Genomic DNA, 25,123 nt, shown 5'->3' with positions numbered 1-25,123 from the left:
TGGCAATGATTGTTTGAATGAGAAGGGGTGGGACATGCAGGCAGGTTTCGATCAAGAATGCGGCCTGTGAAAGGGAAAAGAGTGCGATTGAACTGTCATATTCCATTACGTTAGTCACCTATCGCCTGGGTTCAAGAAAATAGTAATTTCCCCTTCGATGGAACAAACGTATGTGCAGGGCATGACAAAGACGACGCCGTGGCTCTATTTCGCAATACCTGCTCTGGCGAAACAGTTCTTAAGTAAACCGCGTTTGTTGTGGTCATGAAGTTCTTTTCAATCTTTTGCTCCTTTTAACTCCCCGACTTTACCGTGGCCTAAAAGCCAAGTCTGTGCTTTTATATTTCAAGGAGACGCGCTTTACTTGGCTGGGGAGAATGAACGGGCTCGAGGAGTTTATCGTTGTATTCATCATGGTTCTCTCGAGGAATTTAACAGGTACGTACTGTGTGTGCCTTTCATGAAAACATGTCATTTTAGTGGCATTGTGTTCACCTTTAAAAGGCTTTCTTTAAAAATTGCAACGTCTACCTTTTTCGCATGTCCGTTTTACTGCACAGATTGCATGGCATTTCTACACCCATTTGACTTTTAAGTTCATTGCACCAGACTCACACAGTTTTTTCCATGAGTACAGTTGTCTTCCTCGTAGAAAAATTAAGATAAGTCACAATCATGCCACACCAACTCACAGAAATGTCTTTGTGACAATAACTGGCGTGAGTTATGTATTCATGTGAAGGTTGCCATATGTCTGTTCTGAGCACAGCATAAATTGATGTTGCCTGTATTCAGACAAAATACAATCCACAATTTAATTAAAAACATTCTGGGCCTCGCTCGCAATCTTTTCCGATGAGTGGTTGTGTTTTAACTCATGCGTAGAGTGTGTCCTACTTCAGACTCCGATGTGGGACTGGGCTTGGTCATTTCTGCAGGGTCGTCCCCAAACTTCTTGCCTTCATATTCCCATTTCCTGAAACCATGTTTATTGGTTTGTTCGACTCTGCACACCAGCGCCAAAGTGCAGGCGTGCTCTCCTTTAAACATGGTGAAAATGGCTTGCACCCAATTGACACATTTCATTTACTTGTAAGTCCCTAGTTGATTTCACATGTAACCAAGGCCTGTAAATTAAATGCTACTAGTGGGCCCACAGCTCTTATTGTTGTGACACCCACTATGGCAGCCCTTTAAAAATATCTGAGCCTTCCCAATGCAGCCTGTGTCTGCCCTTTCAGCCTTGCAAAATAAATCTCTTTTCAGGCCTAAACCTCTCTTTTTAGGTCGAGCGCGCAAGCGCATTGACTTGTAAGTATTGCAGGCTTTTAACCATGCACACCTCATGTCCATCACTTTCATTCATTCGTGGGATTGCCTTTCAAAAATCCCTCAATGTAATTGGTAATTGCTTTACGTATGTCCCACCTTGATGCTGTTTTTGTCACGCCTTGCAGACTGACCCTGTTACATCGATTATTGCAGGATTACCGATATACTTCAGTGTGGACGAACTACTTTTTGTTTTGTCTCTCCCCTTTGTACTCCATTGCCCTCACAGCACTCACAGCACTATCAGAGAAAACTCCATCAAATTATTTACTACAAAACACAGAAATCTGCAATGTAGCTCTCCGGGCACAGCGGGAGAGTCGATACTAAAATATTCACTGCACTCTGAAAAAGGTGCCCCATAATGCTTTGCAAACATGCACCAGAACCTGCTCTTTTTGTCTATATAATCTCTGGGTCCCCACACTAGGTTAGTGGGGACCCAAAAATAATAGCCTCTCCCTCCATTCAGTATATTTTTAATGTCTCTCATGGCTGTAACTTTTGTTTCACAACTGACAGTGATTTGTGTTTTAAGGGTCTTGTTTGTAATGTCATTGGAATAGGCCTGCTAGTCCTCAAAATGTGTAATGCACTATGCCCTTCAGAGGCTAAACATATGGTTACACTACAATGCTTTTAGTCATTTCCATTTTATGTGGTTATGACCTCTAGGTGTTAACTATATGGTAACATAACTTTGTTTCTTACAAATGCTGTTTTCATTGTGATGTCCTCTAAGGACTGTGGCTATTTTTTAAATCTCTCCTTATTACAATTATGATCATGATTCAGCCCAGCTTAACATCCATATTACACTATGACTGTTTGTACACTCTTGATATGTTTGGGTGACCCTTCTAGTTTATTTCTCTCTTTACTCCTCTGTGGCTGTCCTGTTTTGGGAATTGTGTTAGCCAGCCAGCAACTCTGATGGTGGGGTGATAAAAGTAATATTCTATTGGAATTAGCATTTCAAGTTTAAATCAGGATGCTAAATGGCAACATTTTCATTATTGGCTGCCGATAAAGGAAGAAGGTAAATGGAAGTGCTTTAGTTATATGCAGGGCCACTGGAATTATGTGGCAGGAAAAGATGAAATTATGAGACAGGTTTGACCAATTTATGTTGCAAGAAAAGTCCAGTTATGAATTCTCAATACCTATGTCACCCCTAGTGCAAGCTCCAAACATCCCATATAGCAGGGTACAGTATTTTTAAATATTTGGATATGTACTTTTAGTTTTACGTATCCTGGTAGTGAAAAACACCTGAATTTGTTTTTCACTACTGTAAGGCCTACCTATCTTTTTGGAGAACAGTGGGTTACCTTATTATATTTACTAAGTGATAACTTTCAATTGGTAGCGGGTAAGAAAGTCAAGTTTAGTCTATAAAGAAATTGTCATTTAAAACCCCCTTTTATGGTAAAGTTGCATTTTAAGTCTGAAAATGACACTTTTAGAAAGTTGGCATTTTCCTGTTCTAGTCATTTGATGCCTGTAGGGTGCATCCATGGTCACATGACTAGATGTAGTTGGCAGTTCATCATTGTGTATTAATCCTAGTATTAATCCCAGGCAGTGAGACAAAGGAGGAAGAGGTGTTGAAAGGATGGGCCCTCTAACCTGATCGGGCATTGAAGTTTACACTTACCCCACTTGCACATCACAAAGACTCTACCTTAGTACACTCATAAAGTTTTTATATGAGTCTTTTGTGCCCCTAGAAATCCCAGGTATGGACAGGGAGAAAGGAAGGAAATTTAAAACACCCTTTGGGGGTAGAAACCTCTGGAAACTTCTCCTACTTCAAAGCTAGCACCAGGTATAACTATTGAACCCTCAAACCCAATTTTACAGAAGACACATGGACCTGTGCAAGACTCAGAAGAACTGCCATGCTGCTCTGTGGCAAGAAGAACCAATGTTCTGCCACTATGCTACTCTGCTGTTCTGCTGCCCTGCTGCCTGTGTAAGAAGGACTGGACATGTATCTTGAACTCAGGACTACCATAATGGCTCCAAGGACTAAATGGCTGGTGTTAAACTTGGCATCATTGGAGTGGTCTCCCCTAACTTCTTCCCTCTGCTTCCTAGGTTGTTGATGTGTGCTGGACTCTGTTTTTGCTGTTTTTGTTATTCTGGGCATTTTACCAGGGGCGGCTCCTCCAAATGGGTGGAGGAGCATCATGCAGCACCTGAAGCTGCAACGCTTTCACCACGAAGGAATAATAAACTAAGTTTATTATTTCTTCGTGGTGAAAATGGAGGGGCTTAGGGGATGACAACCTTGGAGGGGAGTGCACAGACCACTCCCTTCAGAGCGCATGTGTGTCTCGGGCCGGCCAAACACACATGTGCTGTAGACTCTCTGCAGCCCGGCAACATAGTTGCTGGGCTGGAGAGAGCCTGCACGGGTTCCCAGTCTGCCTTTGAGCAGCGTCAGGATAGGCGCAGGGCAGGCTGGGAGCCTGTACCTGTAGTGCCAGCGACAAGGACGAAGGAGCGGCAGCAACGGAAAGGTAAGTTTTTTTCATTTTCAATTGTTGTTATTTTGTATTACTAATTGTCCCACTCCCCACGCACTGCAACCACCCTGCCCTTTCAAATAGGAGCGAGCCGCGACTGCACTTTACCACTCCTATCCAGTGCTAAAGTGCAAGTGCTCCTATATAAAATGTGTGTGTAATTGGCTTACCATGATTGGCATATTTGATTTACTAGTAAGTCCCTATTACAGTGTACTAGAGGTGCCCAGGGCCTGTAACTCAAATGCTACTAGTGGGCCTGCAGCACTGGTTGTGCCACCCACATTAGTAGCCCTGTAAACATGGCTCAGACTTGCCACTGCAGTGTCTGTGTGTGCACTTTTAAACTGCCAATTTGACTTGGTATGTGTACCCACTTGCCAGGCCTAAACTATCCCTTTTCGTACATGTAAGGCACCCCTAAGGTAGGCCCTAGGTAACCCCATGGGCAGGGTGCAGTGTATGTTTGAGGCAGGACATATACTAATGTGTTTTATATGTCCTGACAGTGAAATACTGCCAAATTCAGTTTCCACTGTGCAAGGCCTATCTCCCTCATTGGTTAACATGGGGGCTGCCTTTAAATATTACTAAAATACAGATTCCCTTTAGGAGCAGATAGAAATACAGAGCTTTGGGTCTCTGAACTTACAATTTAAAAATACATCTTTTAGTAAAGTTTGTTTTAGATTGTGTGTTTGAAAATGCCACTTTTAAAAAGTAGGCATTTTCTTGCTTAAACCATTCTGTGACTCTGCCTGTTTGTGAATTCCCTGTCTGGGTCAGTTTGACAGTCGGGCTGTTTGCACTTCTCCTCTAGACAGTGACGCAAAGGGAGCTGGGGTGTAGCCTGCATATCCAGATGAGCCATCCGTGGTGGAAGGGAGGGGACTAGTGGTCACTCACACCTGAAAGGGCTGTGTCTACCCTCACACAATGCAGTCTCCAACCCCCTGGTGTGTGCCTGGGGCCTGGCTTGGGCAAGGCAGGATATTACAAACAAGAGAGACTTTCCTTTGTAGTTTGTCTACTTCAAAGACAGAAAAGAGTTTAAGTAGTGAACCCAAACACCCCATATTTTAGATCACTTCTGGATTCAAGAGGAACCTCTGCCAAGGAGGAGAGTTGAAGAGCTGAGGAAAAGTGCTGCCCCTGCCTTTGTTGGGCTATCCTGCAGTTGCTGCTTCTGCCTGTGAAAGGGGACAAAGACCGGACTTTGTTGTGCATTTCTGCTTGAAAAGAATCTCCACGGGTTTCAACTGAGCTTCAAGCCATTGTTAAAGTCACAAGGCCATCAAAGACTTCTCCGGCCAACACCTGGACTCTCTGCTGAGACCTCTCCCTCGAAAGTGGGGCCCTATTCAGTCCCTGAGCCCTTGAGAGGTGAAGCTGACAGCCAAGAACTGAAAATCCACGCACAGAATGCAATACGGGTAAATTTACGATGCATCTTCCACGACGCGGCTGATAAACGATGCGCCACCAGCTTTGTGGCAAAAATCTACCCTGCATCGCAGCTGGGAGATCGATGCTCGCGGCAAAAGAAATGATGCGCAAAACACCTGCTTACAGACGCTGATAATGACACAAACCCCACACAGTGTGGTTTTCTAACACAGTGCGACTCTGCGTTGACCCAGGGTGCCCATCCGGAAATCGATGCATCACTCTCTTGCGAGGGACAAAAACAATGCCTTGCCGATCCAACCGGAGAAGGAAATGACGCATCGCTCTCTTTTCTGACACACGCTTGCCCGTGCAGCTTTGTTTTTGACGCTAACCAGATACTTTGTGTAACAACAGAATTTTCACTGTTTTCTAAGGATTAAGACTCTTATTCTTTTGAAAATATATATCTTAACTTATGCAAGTTGGATTTTCGTCATTTTTGTCTTGTTTTGTGTAGATAAATATCATCTATTTTTCTAAACCTGGTGTGTCATTTTGTAGTTGTTCACTGTATTACTGTGTGTGTTGATACAAATACTTTACACATTGCTTCTGAAGTTAAGCCTGCCTGCTCATGCCAAGCAACCAAGGGGGTGAGCGGAGGTTAACTGAGTGTGATTCTCCTTTACCCTGACTAGAGTGGGGGTCTTTGCTTCAACAGGTGGTAACCTGACTGCCAGCCAAAGACCCCATTTTTAACAGCTGGCCTCCTGGTCAAAGCCTCAGATAAGAAAAAGGCTCCAACCACGGTGAACCCAGCACCTGGACTTGGTCTGCTGTTAGCCTTGCCACCCTCCAAGTCCTGGACCAGGGAAAGTGGGTCTGAAGGTGCTTTGCCATCCCAGCTGTAGTCCTAGCAGAACCAAGGCAACACAACACAGCACGGCCCAGCCCCTCAGAACCACTGCTCCACAATACCTCTCGATGTAGGACCTTGCATCACCGCCTTGCAGCACCTCAGAGCCACCCATGCATGACATATCTCGATGCAGGACCTTGCATCATGGCCGCACAGCTCCTTGGAACCACCCTGCACAATGCATTGTTGATGCAAGACTTTGCACCTCAGCCCTGCAACTCCTCTGAGCCATCGCTGTGCAATGCATTCTCAATGTGGGACCTTGCAACGCTCTGCAATCAGGGTTTGAGGTACTTTGTTCAGTGGGCTTAACTTGCTTGCTACACCCGGCCCGTGCTCCGTCATGGTCAGCCTGAGATTATACCTTTTTCCCAGTTCAGCAAGACCAGATAACCACATTTGGCACCTTGTACTTGTAAGCCCTAGCTTCACCTTAACCTTTAAAATTGCACATCTCCAGTTCTACTGATTGGATTGTTGTTGTTTGGGTCTCAGAGTCTACTGACTGGATTTTTGTTGTTTGGGGCTCAAATAATTTATTACATTTTACTCTATTTTTCTAAATTGGTGGGGGTTTCCTTATGTAGTGTTTTCAATTTATTAGTGTTTGAAGTGCTGCATATATACATTAAACATTGCCTCTAAGTTAAGCCTTTCTGCTTTTGTGTCAAGCTAGCAAAGCGGTAAGTACAGGTAAATTTGAGGCTTTTTTGTGTTTCACCCTAACACGAGTTGTGGTTAAAGCTTGGGTAAGGTTTCACTCTCCTCAACCAGTAACCCAATTTCTTACATGTGGTTTATACAAAAAATTTCCAGCAGTATTATATGTTTACTCACAGGAACTATAAATGAGCATGACTTACTTCTGGAAATTACTAACTGTAAATGCTTTGCAAATCTATCCTAGATATTGAGGTGTAACTCACTTCTAAGATAGGGTCAAGAAACAATTGCTCATAAAATCATGGAAAATGTTTTTTGAAATGGATCTTCTCTATGTAAGTTCAGTTTAAATTAAAAACATATATTATACTGACTGTATTTCATTTCTAAATTCACATTCTAGACTAATTGACTTTTTATTTCTGGCTTAGTTCCTCCTGCTAGCATAACACATGTATAGCAAAAACAAGTTAAAAACTGGTTCTAAGAACATTAACAGAATTTAACCCAAACTATCACCCATTGTCAAATTGCTCATATTGAACCTGGACATCAAGGTCATTCTCAAGAAGCACACCACCAAGAAAACCAAAATTATCTAGTAAAGAGTTCACTACTGAAGAATGTGAAACCATTCCTCCAATTAAGCGACTTCAGAATTAGCATTCAAGCCCTCCTACTCTTCTATCTGGATGAGGGCCAAGCCTTACTACATGGCCACTCATGCTCTGCATTGCTCCCCTTGTTGGCATCCTACTTGTTACTTGTCCATGATCTTCGACATGTTATATGGTCATATTCGGACTTACCATTGTGAATCTACATATAGGTATTGACCTATATGTAGTGCACACGTATAATGGTGTCCCCGCACTCACAAAGTCCGGGGAAATGACCCTGAACTATATGGGGGCACCTTTGCTAGTGCAAGGGTGCCCTCACACTTAGTAACTTTGCACCTAACCTTCAGCAAGTGAAGTTTAGACATATAGGTGATCTATAAGTTACTTAAGTGCAGTGAAAATGGCTGTGAAATAACATGTGCATTAATTATTTCACTCAGGCTGCAGTGGCAGTCCTGTGTAAAGGTTTGTCTGAGCTCCCTATGGGTGGCAAAAGAAATGCTGCAGCCCACAGGGATCTCCTGGAACCCCAATACCCTGGGTACCTATGTACCATGTACTGGGGAATTATTAGGGTGTTCTGGTGTGCCAACTGAAATTGGTAAAAGTAGTCACTACCCTATAGTGACAATTTTAAAGGTAGTGAGAGCATAAACACTGAGGTTCTGGTTAGCAGAGCCTCAGTGACACAGTTAGTCACTACACAGGTATACACATTCAGGCCACAGACTATGAGCACTGGGGTCCTGGCTAGCAGGATCCCAGTGAGACAGGCAAAAACAAACTGACATACATGTAAAAATGGGGGTAACATGCCAGGCACGATGATACTTTCCTTCAATCAGACACTCCTGATTTCAATGAGATGCAGGGCTGTGTTAAACACGCTGCTCATTTAAAATCTACCACTTGGCAAAACATTAAGGCCCAAATTTAAGAAAAGTGGTGCTACATTTTATGCAGTGCCAGTTTTATTGCGCCCATTCATGACCCCTAACGTCACAATGTGTGAACCGTATTAAATGGACGGCTCACCATGGTGCTGGTCAGGGACAATAGCATCAAACTTTTTGATGCTATTGTAGTACATTGCAGGATTAATGCCAAAAATGTTGGCGCTAGTCCTGAAAGGTACATATGGGGCCCATTAAGAATAATGGTGTGCCCCCTTTTAACGTTTGCTCTATGCAGGCATTAAAAATAGCCGCTATAAATGGCACTGTGGAATCTCATAGATTCCACTGTGCCATTTTTGCAGTCCCCCTAATCGAGGAATACCCCCTTGCAAGGGGTTACAAAGTGGTGGAATGCATGCATTCTGCCACTTTGTGAATCTGGTGCGGTGCATCTGGCCTCATTGAGCCACATCAGTGTAATAAAAAATGATATTAAGGCGGCACAAGGAGGCACCATGCCTTCTTAAATCTAGGCCTAAGCGTCTCTAAGGTCTATAATTCCCCTCAGTGTCACCAGCCTCTGTCATCAGCATGGAGGCGTTGAAAATTACAATGAGTAAATTCACGTTACACTATTGTTTTGCAATTAACACAACTGGGTTTTAAAGCACAAGAAAATATTCCCTAAATTCTATATAAATTATCTTGATTGCTAACCCAGGCACTGTTTATGATATACAATATTTTGCAACAATGTAGTCACTTGGGGCCAGATTTAAGCTGGCCTTGCGCTGTTCTAACACCACATTAGCGTCATTTTTTTACGCTAATGTGGCGTTGGAAGAAAGAAAAAAACGCCGCTCCATATTTATAAAGTGGGGCAATGCTTGAATTGCCACACTGTATAACACCTTGCACCACATTATGCCTGCACCAGACATAATGTATGCAAGGGGGCATTCCAGCATTAGGGGGGGGCATACAAATGTTGCAAAACGAATCTGTAATTCTTTTGCACCATTTTTATTGGCATTTTTTAACGCCTGCTAAGTGTAGGCATTAAAAAGAGGCTTCCATTGGTTACAATGGGCCGCTGGTTACTTTGCAGGGTTAGCGTCATCGTTTTTTTTAAGCTAATCCTGCAAAGAGCTGGACTGGCGTCACAAATTATGATGCTAGTCACCCTAACTACTCCATGGTGTGATATATTTTAAATATGGCACCACCCTGGTGGCGTTAGAAGGGCGCTAAGGAACATTAGAAAAATTACTCTGGACTAGGTGCAGCGCCACTTTTCATAAATATGCCCCTTGGTTTATTAACACAATGAAACAATCATTTGCATAAGGTGGTTACCATCAAAAGGAAGACCTGTTGGAAGGAATATTTGTAGGTAGTATATACAAAAATGGGCAAAGAAAAAGAGGCGTCTTGAGGTTAAAGATGAGCATTTGAATACATATGTGGGAGTCTTAGAGAAGTTCATAGACATTTATAGATGGGGATGAGGAAAAACGTAAGGCATAGTGCCATTAAAAAAATGAAAATGATTCTGCTTAGATTCAATCGTGTATTTTAATTATTGTACTTGTTTAATAGCATAATTTTTAGGCTTAGAAATGTACTGAAGAGCTGTTACTAAGTCAGCCCGTCCTTGCCTAATCAATGTGGTTCGACAAACGCAGTGCCATGTCTACAGTACCTACAAATAAACAAAAAACGAGTGACATACATAACTTTTTTAAAGCACATGCAATCTCCTCTCTTAAGAGGAAAATCTGTTTAAATGAAAAGTATGCTTTCACATTCCTGGAACAGATTTCTTTTTATCCACTAATTTGATTTATGTTTCCATGCATGTGCTGGGTGTAATTATGACGCAAATCAAAGTTGGAGATACATAATATCAAGCGTGATCATGGTTGATAACATTTGTATATCATTTTCCATCACTTGCTATATTCTGTATTCTAACGCATGGATGAGTCTCCTTGTCTGAGTACTGGTACTTCAGATAGGGTGCTAGACCACCGAAAGACGTCAGCGGTCCTGCACACAAAGTTGCCATTAACATCAAGGGCCTGATTCGCAACTTACACGTTGTGCAAATTTACTCTTTTTTTCAGTATTCACAAAACTACAATGTAATAGTAACTTTATGAGTGTGGAGACTCCGCAGTCCGGGTGGAAAACTTCACACATAAAAAATAGGACAGGATTATCTTAATAGCGTGATATTAAATTCACAAAAACGCATTTGGAAATGTAGGTGGAGTAATCGTACTAATTATATATTCCTGGGACATATATTATTACCACTTCAAACGTTTACTAACAAGGAGCAAATCAGGGAGTTTCAAAAGGGTAGAACGCTAAAAGGAGAGCATCATGAGCAGGGCAACGCATTTCCACTGACACATCCACAAATAAACAAGTTAGTCTGGAAAAAGCCTGATTCGTAAAAGAAAACAGCCATACCTATTAAAGTAGTACATCAGTACAACTGAGCTCAAAGTCACGTGCAAAAAAGCTGACAGTGCAAATTGCACACACGTTATGTTATAACAGCACCACAAGTAAAACTAACAGCACCACGCTAAAGTCAAAAATGAATACTGTTAAAGGAATCCATTAAGAGAGTGTTCAAGTCAAAGTATGACTGGAAACGTGAAGGACACCATGCACTTTTGTAGATTCACAATTAAAGTGCACAATGTGCATTATTGACAAATGGCTCCACACATCCTCATGCCAATGATAACATTTCTAACGTGAGCATTCTCACTTGCAAAATAAAAGGAAAGCATCTATATCTCAACTCAGTTAATCATACTTCTTCAGTTGCAGATTGCAAAGTGGCTGTATGGTGACTATGAGGGCACGTGGCTGTTTGTGGATGTGGAGACATTCACTTTCTTTGTAGCTTCCCCAGTTCTATTTGCTTTTAAGGGAATTCATGTATTATCACCTTCTAACTCTGTTCAGTGGGAGACAACTACACTGCTCCCAGTCCATGTGCTGTGACACCTAAACATGGTGAAAGAGTAGCTTACCCCAATTGGCCTATATGACTTATTGGTAAAGCCATACTAACATGATAAAGAAAACTGCAGAAGCAGCTTCAAAGTTGGATGTCACGTGTAGGTTGCAGGATTTACACCGCCCATATGAGTGGTTTTATAACATATCTTCGGGCAAGTCTACTTTTAACATTAGCTGAACTGAAGCACACGTGGCCTAATTGTATAATGTGTACACATCGGTGATAACAAATATTACGATTGCCATGTCCCTTCAGTTCCAATTTTGTCAAAGCCCTACTTAAGAAAAAAAGTCATATTTTACCCAAGTTGGATTAGGAAGAAACATCAGAAATCAAATGCACACTATAATTATATTTATCAAAAATTGAAATCGACGGTGAACATAGACGTTTGTTAAACATACTGTAAAGATGGCAAGTTACTCTCTGCCTGAAAGCTTAGGAAGTATTTTAATTCAGTTGTGCTACACTCTCCCTCCTCCGTGGATAGAAACTAAGAGACAGATTTACAAGAGAGTGGCACATCAGTACTGATGCACCACTTTTGTTGCGTCGCCCTTGCCCCACCTGACACCATGTGTGTGCAGTATTTATAATACAGCACATCATGGCGGTCGCTAGAACAATAGTCTCAAAATATTTGCCGCTATTGTGGCGCTTTGTCACACTCGCATCAAAAATGTTTACCCTAGTGTGGCAAAGTGCAAATAGGCCCAGTGATTTCGATGGGTAAGTCATTTTAACGCCTGCTCAGAGCAGGCGTTAAAAATAACACCACAAATGGCACAGTGAAATCTTGCCGATTTCATTGCACCATTTTTGCAAGCCTCTTACTGGCTGCCTTGCCCTGATGACCTATACCTTCTCTGATATGTTTCTTCAAAACTTCTTGTGAGTCTGAAGATAAGAGGAGACAGGCCTAATCCACTTTTTGTAGGTGAACAGCACTCCATCACAGTGTGCCATAACTTTTGAGTTTGTCCCAGACTCACACAATTATATGTCTGAATAACAATTGCCTGAACAACTAATTTTAAAGTAATTTTTTTTATTTTTTTTATGGTTTATTAGTTGCTTAGAATTTATATATGTAAATATTTAAATATATGTATATATATATATATATATATATATATATATATATATATGTTTAAAAACCAAAACGAAAACCTTACCTTAAACTTAGTTGTTCTGGCAATTGTTATTCAGGCACAATTGTTGTTTAGACAGTAGTTGTTCAGTACTTAGTTGTAGAGACTTTTTAGTTGTTTAGCAGTAGTGGTTTAGGCTATAGTTGTTTAGGATCTAGTTGTTCTGTCACATCTTCGCTAGGGCAGGCTACCCTGGCAGCTGGGGTAGGCTCCCTTCCCTTCTTAGCAGCAGCTGGGGCAGGCTCCTTTCTCTTCCTGGCAGCGGCTGAGGCAGGCTCCTTTGTCTTCCTGGCAGCAGCTCGGGCAGGCTCCTTCCTCTTTTCGGCAGCTGGGGCAGGCTCCTTTCCCTTGAGGCTGCCTGGTGCAGGCTCCTTCACCCTCAGGACATGTGTCTTGGATCCTTTTCGACCACGAGTGGGTGTGGTGATGACTGGGCCCGTGGACTGGGTGGCTGGGGTGCTTGGCTGGGTTCTTCCCACCCTTGCCAGACATGCAGGATGGGAGGGGTACGGGTAGGGAAGAGGTCAATGGTGGATAGGATTTTTTTTTTAGGGACATTGGAGTGGGAAGAGGGAGAAGGTTTGGGAGTGGAGGAAGAGGGAGTGGTTGTCGGAGGTGTCCATCTGCTGATTTTGGGTGCAGGTGCATGGGCTGGATGCTGTTGTGTGGTGGATGGTTGTTAGGTGTCTGAGTGCTTGCGTTTATGTACCTTAGGAGGGGGGGACAGACACAGAGGGAGAAGACACAGGGGACGTGTGCATGGCTGTTGTGGAGTTGTCTGCCAGTGAGGTGTGTGTTCTGCTTGGTGTGGTGGTGATGCTGGTAGTGGATGATGATGTACTACATGCAGGTGTGAGTGTAGACTGAACTGGGAGGGAGGTGGAAGAGGAGGATGAGGAGGAGGAGGGGGAGACAGTCGAAATAGTGGATGTTGGTATGTCTGCATCTGGATGGTGCTTGTGTGTGTGCCTGTGGGATGAAGTGTAGTGCATGTGTTTGCTGTACCACTCTTGTGTGTTGTCTTGTGTGCATGCTCGTCTGCATGTGTGCTTGGGATAGGTTGGGGTTGAGGAGAATGGGATTGGTAAGAGGAAGTTGGAGGGTGGTTACAGGGACAATGGCTGCCATCAGAGAAGAGGCCAGAGCCTGGATCGATCTCTGTTGGGCCACCAAGCCAGTGTGAATGTCCTCCAGGAATGCATTAGTCTGTTGCATCTGGGATGCCAGCCCTTGGATGGCATTCACAATGGTTGACTGCCCTACAGAGAAGGATCTCAGGAGGTCTATAGCCTCCTCACTCAGGGCAGCAGGGCTCACTGGGGCAGGGCCTGAGGTGCCTGGGGCGAAGGAGATGCCCACCCTCCTGGGTGAGCGGGCATGGGCAACTCAATAAGGGGCTGCTGGGAGGGCGGTGCTGGTATGGGGGTGGCGACTGTACCTGTAGCTGGGGTGGTCACAAATGTGTCCGCCACCACCAGGGAGCTTCCATCGGAGGAGGTATCTGTGTCAGAACTGTCCCCTCCAGCATCCACCGTGGTGCTCCCCTTGCCTTCCGTCCCTCTCTGGTGCCCTCAGCGTCGGTGAACTCTGCCTCCTGGGTCCTGTGGATGCAGCTCCCTCCGTCGCTGGTGCCACTGCTCCCCCCGCTAGTTGATGCTAATGCACATAAGGAGAGGGTGACAAAACAATAAGGGGGAATAGACAAAGGATACACTTTATCAATGGCTGCACCAACACCACAGTTGGCGTACACAGCACCCTCACACACAGGGAACAGGCCTGCGCACTATGCATTGCACTACCAGTGATATTGCTAGGCACCAAAGCATGGGGAGGGGTACACACTGGCAAATGCAGCACACCTGGGACCCACGCAGCCCTGACCAGGATGCTAACAAGCTAGGTAGCAGGATTATCCCTCCAGAACCCTATCCACAAGGGGACCTACACTGGAATGCCAGGCCTAGTCTAGAGGCACCCACTGACACACATCCCCCACCTGGATACCACCCTACCATGTGTAAGTTGTAACGATGGGCACTGTACTCACCCCCTTGTGGCTGCTGAGATGTCCTCAAGCGCCCATCCAGCTCTGGATAGGCCACCGCCAGTATGCGGGCCATCAGGGGGTGTCAGGGTTCGACTGGCACCCGTTCCTCGTTGAGAGGCCATCTCCAGCTGGGCCTCTGCCGTTTTCTGTGCCCAGCGTCTCAGGTCCTCCCACCGTTTGCGACAGTGGGTGTGCCGCCTGCAGTAGACCCCCAGGCCCGCACCTCCTTGGCGATTGCACGCCATATACCCTTCTTTTGATGGGCGCTGACCTGCAGAGGAAATACACACAGGAAAATAGTATTAGTCAAACAGTCCTGCCTGTTACAATATTGGCCCAACATACCCCTTCACATCACCATTTCCACACACATGGCCCAGCACAAAACCAATACGCTGCCTAGAGGACATCCACCCACCCCCATTACACAAGGCCTTCACACACCACCCCATGCATTCATGCCACATGCATCGTGCCCACAGTGTGCTCACCTGTTGGTCCGCAGGCCCATACAGCAGTCCGTACTAGGGTAGGACCCCATCCACCAGTCTCTCCAATTCCTCTGATGCGAAGGCTGGGGCCCTTTCCCCAGTCACACGGGCCATGGTAGGTTCCAGACACAGGTCGCAGCAGCAAATGCAGTGTAGGTCCTCTCCTGTTGAAGATCAGGTAGGAAGTGAGGGATGAGATAGAAAATGGCGATGACGTCCGCGGCGGTGTATACTGTCACCGTCAATGTAGATCCCCATTGGCCACTGTAGGCCATAGGGCCTAATGTTATCCAATGAGGAGTTGCTTAGTGGTTTTCGGCCACCTCCTGCCACGGCGCACAACATCAGTGGAATTACCTCACTTCCACCTGTCCCTCTACACAGGTGGATGCCATTTCAGTGGGGGGCAGGGCCTGGATATTTGCTGCGTCACTGGGGAAATTTGGACATACTAGACAACTCACACTTACCCATTACAAGTTAACAGCATGCAAAGTTCTGTTGTAGCCCCATTGTTCAGTTTGTGACCGGGTCCTCAATCTTTTGCCCCATAGATTGCTACCGCTGCGGATGAATAGGAGATGGGGACATACCTCAGTGTACAGACCCCTAGTGGACTTGGCAGCAATGGAGGACATGCACATCATCCTCACCTATAGACTTGACAGAGCCACAATCACAGAGCTGTGTACCCAATTGGAGCCTGACCTGATATCTGCTATCTGTCATCCCATTGGGATCCCCCCTCAAGTTCTATCAGTGCTCCATTTCCAGGCAACTGGTTCTTTCCAAGTGACAATGGGCTTGGCAGCAGGAATGTCACAGCCAATGTTCTCAATAGTGCTGACCAGAGTGTTGCCTGCCCTGATCAAACACATGTGCAGCTACATTGTATTTCCCCAGGTTGAAGATTTGGCTACACTGAAGGCCTAGCTCTATGCAATGGGACATATCCCCAACATGATTGGGGCGATTGATGGAACACATATTGCATTTGTCCCCACCGTCAAAATGAACAGGTGTTCAGAAATCGAAAGAGTTTCCACTCTATGAATGTACCGATGGTGTGCTAGGCGGACCAGGACATCTCCCACGTCAATGTATCCTGAGTCGGTTTATGATGCCTTTGTCCTGAGGAATAGCAGCATTCCAAATGTGATGTCCCAACTACAGAGGCACAGGGTGTGGCTAATAGGTGAGCCCTGGTCCCCACCCAGTATATGTTGGTGTATGGGTATGGTGTGGGCTATATGGGATAGTTTTTGGCTAAACGTTGTCCCCCAATATTGCAGGTGACTCTGATTACCCCAACCTATCATGGCTTCTGACCCCTGTGAGGAATGCCAGGACAAGGGCAGAAGAACATTATAATGAGGCCGATGGGCCAACCAGAAGGATAATAGAAAGGACCTTTTGTCTCCTGAAGACCAGGTTCAGGTGCCTCCATCTAACAGATGGATCCCTGTGCTACTCTCTGAAGAAATTCTGCCAGATAATAGTGGCATGCTACATGTTGCACAACCTTGCCCTGAGTCGCCATGTGCCTTTTCTGCAGGAGGAGGAGGCTGGAGATGCCCGTGTGGCAGCACTGGACCCTGTGGACAGTGAGGATGAGGATGCAGAGGATGAGGATGAGGACAAGAGAACATCAGCCATCAGACAGTACTTCCAATGACATACAGGTGAGACAGTGTTACTTCACATCTAAATGAAATATTTTGGTATATCTGTGGCACTGGCATGCTTTTATTTCCCTCTTTTATGCCCACTTACTGTACCCTTTGGCAATTCATTTTACAGATGTTGGTGACCTCCCATATGCTCTTGGTGTGATCACTGCAACCAGCTACAGGTCCTAAACCTATGCTCATTTTCTGTGCAGTTGAATTGCAATGTTTGTACCTGTTTCAATGAATACATACTTTAAAAATTTGACATACTCCAAACTTCTTTTTTTTCCAAGGGTGTTTATTGAAGTGCTACAATATTGAGGGGCTAGTGCAATGGGATGGGGTGATGATGGAGGAAAGTCCAGGGTATTGTTCCATTCTGTTTGTAGCACGGATACATTGTCCAAGGGGACATAGGAAGGGGAGAAATGGCAGTTCACGGTGGACAGGGTGACTGAGTGGGACACAGGGGTGACAATCAGGAGAGTCTCATTTCCTGGCGGGGGTCTTGGCAGGAAATGAGACCGGTACAGGTGGACACACTGCTGATTGACATGTCCTGGGGACAGAGGTATGGGTACGCTGGGTGGGTACTGTGGTGGTGTTTCCAGATGGGGGAGGCTCTGTGGTGGTGTGCGACTGGGCTTGGGTAACAGGCTATCCAGAGGTCCCTGATGGGCCAGGTTGGTCATCCAGATCCTGCGGATTAGAGTTGCTGTCATCACTGTGGGCCTCTTCTGTTGGGGGACTGGTTATTGCTGGCACCTCCTCTCTGCTGACATTGGCTGGGGTACCTGTGGGGATGTAAATGCTGTGTTATTGTTCTCTGTCTGACATATTGTGCATCCAGAGCTTGCCCTCTTTGGTTGTATTTGCACTGGCAGCTTTCACTTGTGTAAGTTGGTATATGGTGGGATCGCTGATTCTCTCTAGTGTGCATGCTTTAGTGATAGGTGTCCATGCAAGGCTGTGAGTGGTGTCCATGTATTGGTATGGCATGCAGGGCTTTGCATTGGGATAAGTGAGATGTGATGGTGGAGTGTGTGGGATGTAGTGGAGTGATGGGAGTGAGGGTATGTGATGGCATGCAGGAAGGGGGGTAGTTGTAGTAAAGTTGACTCACCAGAGTCCAGTCCTCCTCCTACTCTGGCCAGGCCCTCTGGATGCATGATTGCCAAGACTTGTTCCTCCCATGCTGTTAGTTGTGGGGGAGGAGGTGCGGGTCCACCGCCAGTCCTCTGTACAGCGAGTTGGTGTCTTGCTGCAATGGATCGTACCTTCCCCAGTAGGTCGTTTCACCTCTTCCGGATGTCATCCCTAGTTCTTGGGTGCTGTCCCACAGCATTGACCCTGTCCACGATTCTTCACCATGGCTCCATCTTCCTAGCTATCGATATCTGCTGCACCTGTGCTCCAAATAGCTGTGGCTCTACCCTGATGATTTCCTCCACCATGACCCTTAGCTCCTCCTCTGTGAATTGGGGGTGTCTTTGTGGTGCCATGGGTGTTGTGTGAGGTGTGTAGGTGAGGGTGTATAGGGTGATGTGTTGGGGTGTGTGATGTGGGGTGTGTGGGTGGTGTATAGGTGTGTATAGTGTGTGGCTCTGGTTTTGTCTGTGGTCTTAGTGTCTGTCTCCTGCCAATGGTTTGTAATTGTAAAGGGTTGTGGGTAATGTGGGTGTGTGTTTTATAGTGGTGTGGGAGTGGTGTGTGTATGGGTGTCAGGTGCGTGTTATTTAAATTGACCAATGTCATGTTGTTTTGTTTGTGTGTGTGTATTTTGAGCGCAGCAAGGTGTACTGCCAATCGTTTACCGCCATTGAATGTCCGCCGTGGTGATTCGTGGGTCATAATGTGGTGGCCATTGTTCTGTTGACATAATGGTGTGGGTTTTGATACCACCACTTTATCACTGACCTTTGGTGTGGCGGAATTATTTCTGGGGCTGAATAGTGACGGATTGATGTATGTGTGTCATAATATGTTAAACAGATATCCGCTGCAGTGGCGGTAAGTTGGCGGCAGTCAGTATGGCGGTAAGTGGGATTTAAAACCAATGTCATAATGATGGCCATAGTGTGGTGGCCCAATGCTCTCCAGAGGAGTTATGGGTTAGCAATCTCAACATTACTAAGTCTTTCGGGGTCATGAGGTTTCCTCAATTTCAGATCTCTCTTTTCGTCTTCTATTAATTTTATTTTTTGAAGAGAGCAGTGATCCACTCTGTGGTGTTATACTTGTGGCCGTATGTTTGGATGCCATCAGGCTCTGAGAGGTAAGCACAATCAAAAGAATTCATGCTGTTATGGAATTTAAAGAAGTTGGTTACAGAGAGGTCAGTGTGCTAAGACTTCTGTTGCAGACCTGTGTTGTTACATGCAAATTAAAGTGGCTTATCAATAACTTTACAAGTGGCTATGAGTACGGCTCTGCAGAGAACCCAGCATGGCAAGAGGAGTTTATGATATGGAGTGGATGCTTTCAAATTGAAAAAGAGAAATAGAGTAAGAGCGAGAGCAAAATTCAAGTGTGATGGTACAGGCGCTAGAAGTTGTCATTCCGCCTGGAAGGTGAATCTGTGATGTCTGTGATGGGACTGCTGGGAGAAACAAGGCATGAGAAAAGAGTCACTGGTAAGGCGAAGGTAGTTGCATCAGCAAGACGGAACCATTGTGAAATGCACCAATCCGTGCGTCACAGCAACAGTGAACACTTACCACATCTCAACGCATGAAGAAGAGAGAAGATGAAAACTGCCGTTAAATGCACAGACTGAAACCGTTCTAATGAAGCTTGGCTTTAGTTATTCTCAGCACATTTGGATCGGGTCTCAAACGCTGTACACATTCAAAAATAAAGTTACAAAGTTAGAGTAATCAAATTATGTAGTACAGCTGCTGCTGCCTTTGAATAATTTGTTAAAATAATGATTGGTATGGTATTTATTAAAAGTGTAAAGTTTCAGTCAACAGGGATATAAATAGCCAAAAACTGTCACTGTGTCGCACAGACCAGGTGAAAGCGGGGGCATGTGGGGTGAAGTGTCACTAAGGGTAGCAATTAGGGGTGGGTGGGGTTCATGGAGTTCCACTCCGTGAAATTCCACAGAGTTGGTTTAAAACTTTGTGGACTTCAGCGGAGTTCAATGAGTGGCGGAGTGCTGCCTGTCCTCTGGCCTCCCTGGCCTGAATGCTCCCAATCTCAAAAGCCCAAAGCAGGATCAGGCCTGGTGTGCACTTCCAAGATCGGGTGCATTAAGGCCAGGGCAATAGGCAGCAAAAGCTGCTGTTTCAGGCCTCTTTCACTGCTATGGCCCTCACCTGAATTCAGGCCAGGGCCGTAGGAAGCAAAAGCTGCCATTTCAGGCCTTTTGTGCACCAGCCATTTCAGGCCTCCTGTATACCGTTGCACCAGAACTAACAAAATGAGGACTTACCTGGATCCTTCGAGGGTCTTCGTTGTCAGTGGTCTGGCTCTCTGCCTCCCTCTTCCCCCCGATCCCAGGATGGTGGCGGGGGAGGACTGGATCCGGAGCTGGTGCCAGCAGCATCTCCATTTCTCCAACATTGGGCCCAGTGCGCATCATCTACAGCCCAGTTGTGGGCGACACAGCACAAGCGCAGACTGTGCTTCAGCTGTGTGGCCCATAACTGGGCTGCAGTGCGCTCGTGGTGAGGTCTGCTCCACTGCTGAGTCTAGCTGAGATTTTGGTCAATCTTCACGCTCCAAGATGAGTCAGGAGTGCCAAAAACTCTCTTAGCTCTGCCAGTAGAGCGAACCTCACCACCCACTCCCAGTAGCAATCAACCTGCTGAGGTTTAGAATGGGATACAGATGGTGCCTGGGAAGAAACATTTTAGAAAAGGGCATTTGTACAGCTATACATCGGGAGTGTGGGCACCAGTCAGAGGGTTGCAGAAAGGGCATGCTCGGTGTACAGCTCCTTCTGGAAGGCAAAAACTTTAATTCAGATAAAGAATGTGACACTGCACATCCAAGAGGTGAGGCACAACTTATTTCTGAAAGTGGAGGACACTGCCCATGTCAGTTGAAGGGGCTTGTGCCAGAAAGTGGAGAGAAAATCCAATGTTTTGGTGAAAAGAAGGTGGCATAATAAAATTCTTGCTAGACTGCTCATGTGAGAACACACTGCATGCAGGAGAGAATGAAGGGAAGCCAGACCTGAGGGCCTGGACCTGGTCCTGAGCTCCCAAAGCTGCCAACTTAGATCTGCCATGCAAGCAATGTCCTGCTTCCTCCTTGTGCTGGCTAACATGGACAGTGACAAAGGACTACATACACTACACTTTGGCAGTGTAATAACCTGGTGGCCATCTTGCAAGGGGATGCTGGAGGGCTGCTGAGGGGGCTGTGCGCTGACCATGGAGGACAGTGATGGGTGATTCTGCCACAGCAAGACGGGAATGCTGCTTGGGCTCTGGAGCCTCTGCTCTGCCACTGCCTTCTTCTGACCAGGGCTGGAGCACAGAGATGGTGCGCACGGGTAGCTGACAGTGCATGCCTCCTCTCCCCAGCTTACTTGCAAATGAATGGCAGGGAGATGCAAATGCGTGGTCTACTCCAGTCCAGTGTTTTGTGGAGCAGCGGATGTTCTGCTGAATCATATCACACATGGAAAGGGGTGTACAAGCTGAGCCAGAATGGGAACACAAGCTGCTACACACATGCGCCTGCACCTGGGGAAAAGCCACAAGGAGACTGCAAGAAAAGCAGAAGACTAAACAAGCACAGCTCCAGGGCTGTGCAGCCGAAACATGAAAGAAAATGTTCCCCAAAAGCAGATGTAAACAGTACTTGGGCCTCAGTACACTGATAAGAGCAAACACATGCATTGGCAAATGCTAGAAATAGTATGCTACAGCCAATAGAAACGGAGGAAAAGTAGGTGGCAAGCAGAGGAACCAATGAAAAGCAAGAGTAAAATATAAGTCACTTTTCTGATTTATATTGAATACAATAGATTTCACAAACATAGTACAAGCTCTAGGCAGGTGAAACCTGAAGAACGTACATTGGTGTATCTAATATCCGATCCTGCAGCAGCAAACTTGCAAATCCCATGCATAACAGTAACCTGATTCAGGCTCCATTCTCCCGATTTTTTTATAAATCTGCCACTTTACTCTTCTAAAATGTTGTCATGTGTGCTTTTATCATTTCTCTTAGATCAGCTTTTTAAAATCTTTGAACTGTACAAGTGCAGTGTCAACAGGGCCGGCTTTAGGGCGGTGCGAGCTGAATTGGGGGGCTCTGACCACAGGGGGCGCAGTCTTTAGCAATAACTTAGTAACTTGAGATTTAAAAGCACCTGCTGGAAAGTTCCTTGTATGTCCAGCCTTGAGAATGCATTTAACATGTCAAGATACCTCTTGTGATTGATGTTCCTGCTAGGGAGAGGGATGGGAGTTTTGTCTAGGGGCACCTTTGACTCGCCATAAAGTAGAGCAGAGGGTTACTATACAAGCTGCAAAGAACAGAACTATATTTTATGTGGATATCTCAACGGATTAGAAAAGCCAGCCTTTACAAGTGCTTTAAAACAAAGGAATGTATGTGAAAGGGGCGTTATGGAGAGATAAGGGGCACATTTGCATTGTAGTAGCAAGGGAATCTGAGGAGGTGGTCATGGGGTGATGGGGGCGACAAAAAAGACTGTCGCACAGGGCACCACCAGCACTAAAGTCGTCCCTGAGTGTCAAATACCGCAACCATATGCAACAGGAAAAGAGCAATGAGGAAGTCCACAAATGGCCCTTTTTGTGCAGTGCTCACTATAGTCAGTAGAGGCTCGTGGGCCACGGAAGGGGCAGAGTGGGGAGGTGTGGGGGGAGAGAAGGAGGGAATAAACATTTTATTTAATTAAAAAATGATCACTTACCTTCTCCACCGCTCCTCTGTCCCTCGACGGTCCTCACTGCAGGCACAGGCTCCCAGCCTGCCCTGCACCACTCCTGACGCTGCTCAGAAATCAGGATGTTACTTGCACTTCATAAGTTACCATCCTTCTGAGAAAGCACCGTGAACTATGAACTGTATCAAGGTGCTGCATGCAAACTGCATGGCACATCTTTAGAATTTTTTTTGCTTTTGTCTTTGTCTTTCATCATTCTACCCTTACTAAAAAAAAAAAGGACTCTTTTGGGTAATACAAACATGTAAATAGACCCAATTCTGGTGGGAGACGACCGATTTGTGATGCCAAAAATAGCTTACTTTTGGCTGTCTCCCACCTGAAATTGCTTTTGTTTCAATACAAATCAAGGGGAGAAATGGAAATGCACACCCCCTAATATTTTTTTTTAAGTCTCCCACTTTCCTCTTCTGAAATGTTGCTACGTATGGTAATACTTCATTTTTTATTATTATAGACAACCTAATTTTATATCCTGATTTTGTGGGGCAGAACCGCTAATACTTTGAATACAATTTGCATCACAGAAGCAAAACAAACCTGGAGCAAAATATAGTACTAGCAGTCATAACTGTTCAACACACATACAAAGTGGTAAATTTTGAAACGTTGGGAATGCGTAACATTTTGTACTAGAAAGCAAACTTTCCAGTAGAAAACCTGAAGGGTACTCTTCCAATAAAGAACCTATGCTTAATATCAGTTACACACCCTTGCACTACAGTTCAAGGATGTGTGTATTGGTACAAGGTAGCCTAAGGTAAGCCAGTGCTATGGGAAAGAAGAACAGGGCAATTTCTTAGTAGAGATGGCACTGTTCTCTCCCCTTTTCACACAACACAGCACAACTTCAGTTACTGGGCTCTGTTGCATGAAAACATAGTAAATCTGTCCCTTCATTTCCATAGATGAAGCACTTTTAACACATAGGGCCTGATTACAACTTTGGAGGAGGTGTTAATCCGTCCCAAAAGTGATGGTAAAGTGACGGATATACCACCAGCCGTATTACGAGTCCATTATATCCTATGGAACTCGTAATACGGCTAGTGGTATATCCGTCATATTTGGGACAGATTAACACCTCCTCCAAAGTTGTAATCAGGCCCAAAATGCCTACCAGTATGGGTCACATGCGACTCCAAGACCTCTTGGCCCTCATTGTCTATACATTGATTTATACATTCATTTGCAGACTCTGTACAGTATGAGTGGGTGATGTAAAGCGCTCCGAATCCCTTGACTGAGGGGTTAAGGAGAGATGGGGAGGGTGGTAGTAAGGGGATCGGTTGAGAAGGATATCACAGGGGCCAAGGCGGGCCCAAAAACAATTGTCGCCGTGCACACCACCAACGCTAAATCCCTGTTCCTGTGCAATGCACTAGACATTGAGTACCATCCATGTCCGTTCTGTTGCTCAGTAGTGATCCGTGGAACTTGAGATGGCGATGGGCATACAGAGAGATCCCATAACATTGTCATTAATTATTTCGACATCATGGGGTGATGGTCCTTTTAAAGTATCCTAATCTTTACTGGACTGTGGATCAGCAACACGCTCTAAAGACACAGATGGAGAAGAATCAGAATCGCAGTGGCAGATAGGGCAGCATTGTTCTGAAGAGTTGGAAGGCCCTTCATCAATATACATTCAGAATTGATGTATTCATTGTCAATCATTTTTTCCGATCAGGAGAGCTCCAGTCCCTTATTTTCCCTCCTGAGTCAGTCTTATGTTTCTGGTTAAATCCTCTCGAGGCTGATACCATGAAGCATCTTTACATACGGCCAGGGGAGCCAATACAAAGAGCAAAAAATATTTTATTGCATCCACAATTTGCGGCACTAAAAACAGTTGCAAAACCTTAAGCACACTTAAAATGCCTTCTTTAGATAAAACGTATTTTTTTTTACTGAGGTTCTTGTTTTAGTACCCAAAAAACAAAGTGCTCATTACACAACGCAGCAAGCAGTGCTCACCAACATGATGCATTTTAAACTGTTTCATTCAAGATCGCCATAAGAGGGAAGAGGTGTGAAATCAAGGTATTTATTTAAATACCTTTTCATTAAGCACATTTTTCAGATATGAATAATATTCGAGAGCCTCCTTACAAGTGACTTATATTACTAAGCGTTATCCCCCTCACCCCAGAATTACCGGTATGGTACCTGTCCATGTTATTCTGGAGTGGGGGTATGAAAATAAAAGGCATTAGAAGATATTGGGGAATAACATGCAGGGACTAGTGTTTTTGCACTGTTTCCTGCATATTTTACCCTAGTGTTTCATACACAGATTTCAGCTGCTTTCAGCAATTTTCCTGTGAAGTACTATGCCGTGAAAACCTTATGAGGCTGTAAACATGAGTTATTGGCACACTCAAGATTACCAGGGCACTCTTAATGAAGCCCAGTCCCTCTCGCTCGGCC

General features: G+C 45.1%; 1 protein-coding gene across 1 annotated transcript in view; it reads left to right on the top strand.

Moving 5' to 3' along the window:
* Positions 1-189: 189 nt before the first annotated feature.
* Positions 190-25,123, top strand: part of LOC138250053 (interleukin-18 receptor 1-like) — a 462,391-nt gene continuing 437,457 nt past the window's right edge. Inside the window, exon 1 of the mRNA XM_069204433.1 lies at positions 190-438. Coding sequence (XP_069060534.1) covers positions 378-438 — 61 coding nt within the window. The 5' untranslated portion in view covers positions 190-377. The remainder of the gene's footprint in view (positions 439-25,123) is intronic.

The sequence above is a fragment of the Pleurodeles waltl genome, chromosome 8, assembly GCF_031143425.1.
Source record: "Pleurodeles waltl isolate 20211129_DDA chromosome 8, aPleWal1.hap1.20221129, whole genome shotgun sequence".
NCBI lineage: Eukaryota > Metazoa > Chordata > Amphibia > Caudata > Salamandridae > Pleurodeles > Pleurodeles waltl.
Note: the sequence above shows the minus strand (reverse complement) of the source record. Positions and strands in the feature narration are given on the sequence as shown.